General features: G+C 37.8%; 1 protein-coding gene across 2 annotated transcripts; it reads right to left on the bottom strand.

Annotated features, from left to right (window-relative positions):
• Positions 1 to 1,303: 1,303 nt before the first annotated feature.
• SIP2 (seed imbibition 2) lies at positions 1,304 to 7,907 on the bottom strand. Of its 2 annotated transcripts, none has more exons than XM_022296525.2 (14): positions 7,749 to 7,907; positions 5,981 to 6,191; positions 5,403 to 5,647; positions 4,997 to 5,087; positions 4,780 to 4,828; positions 4,598 to 4,689; positions 4,382 to 4,489; positions 3,812 to 3,934; positions 2,989 to 3,541; positions 2,687 to 2,754; positions 2,466 to 2,600; positions 2,154 to 2,371; positions 1,953 to 2,041; positions 1,304 to 1,866 (listed from the first exon to the last, which is right to left on the bottom strand). In XM_022296525.2, exons 2-14 carry the CDS (start codon positions 6,169 to 6,171, stop codon positions 1,510 to 1,512), a joined length of 2,319 nt encoding a protein of 772 aa, XP_022152217.1. In that variant the 5' UTR covers positions 6,172 to 6,191; positions 7,749 to 7,907; the 3' UTR covers positions 1,304 to 1,509. The 2 variants fall into 2 exon arrangements, with proteins under 2 accessions (XP_022152217.1, XP_022152216.1); XM_022296524.2 differs by having other exon boundaries at positions 7,742 to 7,903.
• Positions 7,908 to 8,488: the final 581 nt, after the last annotated feature.

Raw genomic sequence — 8,488 nt, 5'->3', positions numbered from 1 at the left:
ACTCACCTCTCCCATTAGATCTTAAAACTTTTATTTTCTTTTTCTAAATGATTTTCTACCTCAGCTTTATAAATTTTAAATTTTCTAAACACTTCATCTTTAGTGCCAAGTAAATAGACATGACAATATTTAAAGCAATCATTCACAAAAGTTACAAAATACATTTTTTCTCCACGTGTCAAAGAATTATTGCAGTCACAAACATCACTATGAATTAATTCTAGCAATGAAGAATTTATTTCTATTGATTTAAACGATTTTTTAGGTTGATTTGCTTGTGCACAAATTTCACATTTATCTTTATTATTTAAAGCAGATTTAAGTATTAATTTCATAATCATCATTCTATTTATTGAGCTAAAATTCACGTGTCCAAGTTGACCAGGCCAAATATCAGAACATTCAACATTTGCAACAACATAAGAATAACATGAAGATTTATAACTGTCAAAAGACACTTCATTGAGTTTAAACAAACCATATACCAAATAACCTTTACCAATAAAAATATCACGTTTACTAAGTACTACTTTATTGGATTAAAAAACAACTTTAAAGCCTTGTTCTACGAGCAAGAAAACACTAACTAAATTTTTTGAAATTGAAGGAACATGCAAAACATTGTCTAATAAGAGGTCATTGCCCGAAGATAATTTTAATAAAACTTCTTTTTCTCCTATTGTGAAGGCCTCATTCCCATTTCCTATCTTCATAGACCTGGTACTCGATTCCTAGTACGAATAAAATAGTTTCTTATTAGCACACATGTACATTCGCACCAGAATCAAGCCACCAATTATTTGAGTTGAGAACTAAATTTAACTCGGTATTACTGATATAATACTCGTCCGATGGGAGAATGGAGTCGGCTTGGTTTGTAGTGACCACATTGGACACCTTTCGCCACTGTAACCATTGGACATTGTTGTAGCACATATTTTGCCGCGGTAAGGAGTATTTCATACCTTGTATATTTCACTACTCATTTTCGACAATACTTTATTGATCCAATTCTACGTGAGTAAATCCTCCTCAGTCAAAGGAGAAAAAAAAATTAAATGCAGTGTTTTTTTCAAAATATATATACATATAAAAAGGGTCGGTGCGACGAATAGGGTTGGAGCATGGACAGGGACAAAACATCCCTCGTCCCCAACTCATTTAGGACGGATCTTTGAACACCTCTAATAAGAATTCAAATCTCATCCCACATTTATTGTACTAAAAAAATAATAACTAAAAAAGAAGAAAAAAATAGAAGGGCCATAATACGACCGTACCATGAAGAAAAGCCAAGAAGCAATAATAAAAGCATATTTCATTATTACATAGAATTAGATTACAACAATAATGACATTCATATTGGTTACACCCTTCAATTTATTGCCCCATCACATCCCTCCTTCTTACCCTTTCTTTCTCTATAGCTCTACTCTCCCTCTTTCTAAGCCACTAAATGAAATGGTAGCATTTGGCTATTTTATATGAAAGTAAACATACAACACTCCTCTAGACTTGGATTTCAATAGTCCATTTATACATTTCCTCCGTCGGGATAGGGAGGGCGAAGGTGACTAAGCCCGTCTCCGCATCGTAGACGAAGTCGGTATCGGCCTTGTCCACGCTGCATTTGAGAGGTCGCTGAGATGAGTACACACCGAATCTTCCGCATCCTCGAGATTTTAGGGTGATTGTAGCTGTTGGAGGTCGATCGTCTGGGAGAGAACCTGTCGCCTCAGAGACAACGTCACCATCGAACTCTGGCTTAGGTTCGACCATGTTGACATCAACTTGCTCAACGGCGCCACCAGTGTTGAACATGTCAAGCAGGCCGATTGGTGCGAACGAGATGTTCGGGGTGATGTCCTGAATATCAAGATTGTTTGGGTGAATCACAAAATGGGTTGACAGGCAAAGAATGAGAAGTAGAGCGGAGTGAAAGAACCACACACCTTCATGGGAGAAATATGGAAAAGATCATATTCCATAACTTTGAGGGTAACTGGCACCGAAGCGCCTTTCGGCAATCGAATAACGTCCCCTGAAAGAAAAAAAAAATCGACGTCCTTTTGTTAGAGATCTTTTCCTACTTTCCCACCACTTACAAAGGAGAAGCCATCATGAATCTTTATTACAAGTAGCAATCTGAGTACCTGATCGGTAAGCATAAACGATGGTATCACCCTTCCAATCGGCACCAGCAACTTGTGAAATAGCATCAACATCGGCAGCACGGACAGAACCGGTGAGGGTACCGGGAGACTCGTCGTGAATGCGAATCTTCTTTCTGATCCTGCACCAACCTGCACCTTGGCAATTGAATACTCCAACAACGCCAGAGCACTTGTTCATATTCCAAACTTTGAGCAGGCTGCAAAAAGAGAGGCAAAAACAACTGATTATCAACAAAGGTCTGTAATGAAGGGTGAGTGGACAAAAAGAATCGAAATGAATGTGCAGCAAACCTGGTTCCATCTCTTGCTGGATCGTCGAACAGACAGTCACGAGTCGGTCGCCCAGGTAACTGGGCACGAAGAACCGATCCGTCGGGAAGGACTAACTTCTTCAACAGCTCAAAGTTGTGGTGGCCTGGTTTGTCACTGTGATAAAATTGCACAAAGTTAAGCCAATATTATCATCATACTTGGAATTGAAATCATACAAACACAGCATCCGCATAAAATACCTGACATAGATTGCACATCCCCCGATCGCACGAGCTGCTCCGTGGTACTCTGCGGTAGGATGTAAACTCTGAAAAGCAAAATATCATATTGGTCAGTTGGACAGTTGGCATGCATAGTTTCTAGTTTCCTACTTTCTTTCTATCCAGCCTGAGTCTTCATGGCAATATATACACTACACATGCGGCTGTTAAGGAAATATAATCATACAATTCTCGCTAAAACGTAACGACTGTGAGATGGGTTAAAGGCATCAAATGAAAATGTCGATATAGAACGGACACGGGCGCAGAAAGTTTCTTACATGGAACATGTCCCAGTCAGGCTGCATGAATTCTCCAAGGAAAAGAGAATTGTAAGCCACAGAAGAAATATGAATGGTGTGGGAGGCAGGCTCACGAGGGTAATAGTCATCAGAAGCTCTCATAATCGCAGTCTGTTTGGAACTGTAAAGACCATCAGTGTTATGGCACATGCAGGAAATGCATCCATTGTCGGTAAAGTTTCGAGCGATCGAAGCTTCAAGAGCCTGTTGGTAGCTACGGGTGAGTGCAACTCGGCCACCATGACCAGCACCGAGTGTCTCGATAATGTTCTGCACATCAACCTTTACACCATCGATTCCACATGATGCCAAGTAGGAATGGAGCTCGTTATAGAAATTAAAGACTTTCTTCGGGTGCACAAGGCCAATGCCATGAACAGCCAGACTGTCTACGACTATGTCAGGTTGGTTGCCCATCACACCCGGTGACTGGACCGGGTATGCCAAAGCGGAGTCGTAGTGCTCCATGCCCGCACCTGCTGGTTTCACTCCACCCCAATAACCAGCTAAAGCATGCCAGGCAAACACAAATCTGCATTAGAGAAGATATGGATCAGAATTTGCAAATATAACAGGTTGCAAGTCCTTGAAACTCCTTGGTAATTAGAGATTACATACTAACAATTATCTATCAAGAAACCAACTTATATTAAATTACACCTTGAAAGATGTATTACAATACAGCAATACCCCCCATTCAAATTTGTGGCATAATGAAAATTTTGATCGGTTTACTTCGAAATTGAAATGAAAAAAGCTACGGCATGAGAAGAAATGGGATATTAGAGTACAGAAAACTTACTTCACATTGTGTCGTTTCTTGGCCTGATCAACAACCACCTTCAGGCCCGGGACCTGTTCACTGTTTTCCCCACTTTTCTGAAACTTGTAGTTCTCTTTAATTCCAGAGAGCCTACTTGCAAACCTATAAGGGAGTGTCACCAAGTGATTAAGCAATCTTTTTTTTTTATCACAACTCAACCCACAAAGCAAAAGGATACATGATATAAAATTTGTAATTTTAATTGTTTGATTATAATAGACCTAATTTTATATGTTGTGAGATTAGATTATAACTACAGCAATTACTGCTATGAGAATATTTTAGCCTAAGTAGCAAAAGAAGAATGTAGCATATGGAAGATGCACACATGGCTAACATGGACGTACTCAAAAAATCACATAATTTATCTGAACTATTTATGTTCCCCAACATAGAACGGTCCATAACTAAACTAAAATAAACACATTTCATTTTATCAACCAATTCTTCTTTGCAAAAAGCTGAACTTAGATTCAATGGGATGTGCACATAATCTTAATACAACACGATGTAATGAGACATATGGTTAATAAGAGAAAAACGGCTTACTGTGCTCCTTCTTGTACAACACAATCAACATCCTTTGGTTTGCTCTCTATCTGTTGCCAACCATCATCTATGATTAAGAATTTTGGAGGTGCCCCTCCTCCGGATAGGCTGCAAGACACCACAACGTTAACAATTTAATTTTAAACATCCCTAATACTGAAATGTTAAAGATGCAACAATCAAAAACTGCTATTTCTCATCGACAATTTCTATTACCTTTTGAGTCCTTCCTCAACACCCTCGGCAGTGACGTCGGTGTAAAAAGCATCCCAAGTACACCAACCAAACCAGTCAATAAAGGAAGGTATCTGAAAAAAGATAATACATCAAAATTGAGAATCTTGGAAGAGAAATAACATAGTAAACATTATATTTGTTGAAACAAAATTTTCTCATACCTTTTTCTTCTCTCTATGGAGAAAAGTCTGCGTATGCTTTTCAACAGCCCTGTTATCATCATTTAAATCATTGTGAAGTTAGCACACACATCTATCCTTGTGAAGCAAACATCATACGCGTTTAAAGAGGCTAAAATCCACTTGAAGAAATAAGGAGGCTAAAACCCACTTGAAGAAATAAGAGCAAAGACTAAAAACTTAATTTGGTGAAACTTACTTTACTGCTTGATTGATAACTTCAAAGGGGTTTGTCCCAGCATGCATATAGACAAGGGAAAGTCCTTGGTTGGTCTCAACAGTACTATCTCCTGCAAAACCAATTCAAACACCAACAAAAACAAGTCGTTTCGTTTCTTTGAACTTGACCCTTCCTATATTCTCCTCCAAGTGCTATAAAACTCCATTAATTTGACTCATTCCAGTGATGGTAATTAAAAGATTTCTCCAGCATGGTTGGTTCTCATTAATGACATGGCTCCATCCCACCAGATTGTTATCTTCTTCATTACCGACCACCAGGATGGAACTATTGTAAGAACTGATGGACCAAATAAATAGGAACGGCAGGGTGTGTGTGCATCCTACAACAGATGATAATTGTCTGCTGATCATGATCTACTCACCACTCTCGATGCAAATCTCCATCTCATTCTTTTCATTCCCTTGCAGCGCGGAACGGAACTGGCCTTCAAGGAGAGGAAGGAAGACAGTGTAGATGGTTGAAGAATTATCCGGATCCTCCCCATCGGTACCTTTTGTCTCCATAAGCAGGAACTGTGTCTCAAGTGGAATGTCCCTTCCAGATGTTCCCATCCTCTGAGTCATCCACCATAACTTGAAACGGAAACAACACAGGAAGCGGTGACCCCTGTTAAGAGTTGGAAAGAAATTAGAAGACTTACATATTACATAAATCAATATTAACCAATACAATACCTACTTCGATACAGTTCAAATGAATCTAGAAATCCTTTTTTTATTTTTCCCTATTTCCTCAAAAGAAATCTAAGAAATTCATCTAGATGAATTATTTCAAATCCTAAAATCTATCCAGCTCAAGGATCAAAGAGAATTCAACCCCAGGAGTAATTTTATTTACTGCTTATTATAGTAATTATAAACTTCCAATTCCTTTCTACTAAGCGCTTCAATTTTGTTCATACTGTAAAGTTCAAAGTCCCGTTAAGAGGTTTTTACTTACTCTAAGACACCCACGGGGAAAACATGTAGACTTTTACTGTGCGAAGCAGTGGCACCAATGAATGCCCCAGCAATCAGTCCTTGGCCTGATCCAGGTGTCAGCACAATGTTGTCAGGCACTCCAGTAAGTATGGTCTTCCCGTGAACCACCAAGTTTCCATCGTTGACAGAAATCTTCGGTGTGATCGTCATTGTTGAGCACCAAACAGTTGCTGCACACAAGAATAGAACAACATCATCAGCCAAACGAAAATCATAAAAACATCTTAAAATTAAGTTGGAATTCGCCAAACCCAGCAACACCCAGTACCAAAAAATTGAACTCTCAGAAACAAAAACCGAAGAGAAAATCGAGATAGCCTCTTCCTTGGTAATCACTAGCACCAACCTAATGGTTTGAACTTTAGAAGAAAACCTAAGTTTCTACGATTACTGCGAAATCCTATGCCTGCCGGACGGAGAGTGCCATATGACTTCCATGGAAGAGAAGAGATGGACCTCAATTTCTGTAACGAAGCTGCCCTTAGCATCTCCCGAAACACGATCTAGCCGGAGGCGGGGGAAATCAAGAAGACAACAGAGAGTAGAAACAGTAACAACAGTACCAATGACGCGGAAAGGAAAGAAAGGCATCAGATTCAGTTTACGATATGATGAACTGAAACTAATTCTCTAATGAATTCCTTTCTGGAGTTTTGGGTTTAGCTTAATATATCTCCAGGTCGAATCGAAGAGAAAACAGAGAATTATAATATAATAAATTAATTGAAAGATGGTACCGATTTAAGTCTCTTTGGAACTATGTTACCGTAAATAATTACAAGAAATTATTTAAAAAAACATAATAAATAATATGGAATTGGGAGTTTTCTCTAGGTGTATGTGATTTCTTAAGACCTACAAAAAGAATTTCATCCATAAACTATTTTAAAATATTAAACAAAAATAAAAGCTTGGTTTACTTTAAAAAGTTAATGGTAAATTTTCAAAATATTAGGGAATAATAATTTTGAAATAACACGGTCTAAGAAGGCAGAAAGAATAAAAGTGAAAGGAATATCTGAGGGGGAAAAAAGGTCAACAAAGAAGAAAGCAAAACAGAGTAAGACAAAGAAGACGCGGTTTTCACCATGTGACGCAAAGGACACTAAGGCTTGCTTCCGCCGGTTCCCCGGGCGGGAAGAAAAAGGAAAAACAAAACGTTTTAAGAAGACACGGAATATTCATTCATACAAAGAAGTAATCAGAGAAAAACAATGAAATTCACCTTAGGAAGAAAGTGACGATGAAAATGCAAAAACGAAAAGTGCACAAGATACGCAAAAGAGAATCAATCAGCAAGCCGTCAAGCTCTCCAACTTATCGATTTCACACCGAATTGATAATTTCGTTCATTTTTTAAATTAATTATGAGCTAGGTCGCAAAATTTTTGCCGCCATTAAAACTCGAAATGAATCCGTTCCTGTAGGTTCATTCCATTCACAATCAGATCAAAATCCAAAGGAATCGCGGTGAAAAAACGCTCAAGAATCACAGAGAGAAAGGTAGATCTGAGCCAAGATCCATACTCTCGCCGCGAATACACAACATAGAATCAAACGCAGAACCGCCGAACTTCACATACAAGCAAAACCTCCAGTACATCCAAGAATCAAAATCCATACAATTAAGAACTAGGTCCAGACCAGAGGCAGCTCAATCAACACCACAGGGAGGCACAAATTCGAAAAATAAACAACCAAAACCTCCACCAGAACTCACCGATTACCTCTGAGCAGCACTCGCAGAAGCTCCTGCCGGTGTCCTCGCCGGAATATGAGAAGAAAAAGAAGAGAAAAAAAAAACTAAACGAAGGAACGAAGAAGCACAAAAGCTTCTTACGAATGAGTTCGGAGAACAGGATTCAGGTGAGTTGGAGAAGAAGAAGAAGAGGGGCGGTATTTATACGGGTGGGAGCGTTAAAGTTCGAGCAAGTTCCTACTGTAAGATCGCACCAGATCACGACACGTGGAAATTAATTTTTCATTTATTTTGTCTCCTAATTCCGTCTCTTTTGTTGGTTGTTTATTTAATTATTACGGGGTGGGAATCTTTTTGTAATAAATCGGTTGAAAAATGTCTGCATCTGTCTGTGAAATTTGGAAATGTTGGAGAAAAATATTTTTTGTCGTTCTTTATTTTTTCAGTTTATTTATTTATTTAAATAATATTTTGAAAATATATGGATCAAAATTAATCAAATCAGAAGTATAGAGATAAAAATAATATTTAAATATTTTAATCTAAGATATTTTTAGTTGTTTGCAATTGCAATTCAAATTTTCCCCATCTTTAAATTTTATTTATTTAAGATATATTAGATTAGTTTGTGAATTTTAAAATTTTGTTTTCAAACCATATAAAATGTCCATTTCAAAATTTTGATTTTTTTTAAATATTTGTTATGTTAAGAAAAATTTTGAATTTTTCTCATCATTTTTTATGGTTCTTTTTCTCTGTCAAATTATA

This window comes from Momordica charantia (assembly GCF_013281855.1).
Source record: "Momordica charantia cultivar OHB3-1 chromosome 1 unlocalized genomic scaffold, Mcharantia_2.0 BLBB01000001.1, whole genome shotgun sequence".
Lineage (NCBI taxonomy): Eukaryota > Viridiplantae > Streptophyta > Magnoliopsida > Cucurbitales > Cucurbitaceae > Momordica > Momordica charantia.
The sequence above is the reverse complement of the archived record's forward strand: the minus strand, read 5'-3'. Positions and strand labels throughout refer to the sequence as shown.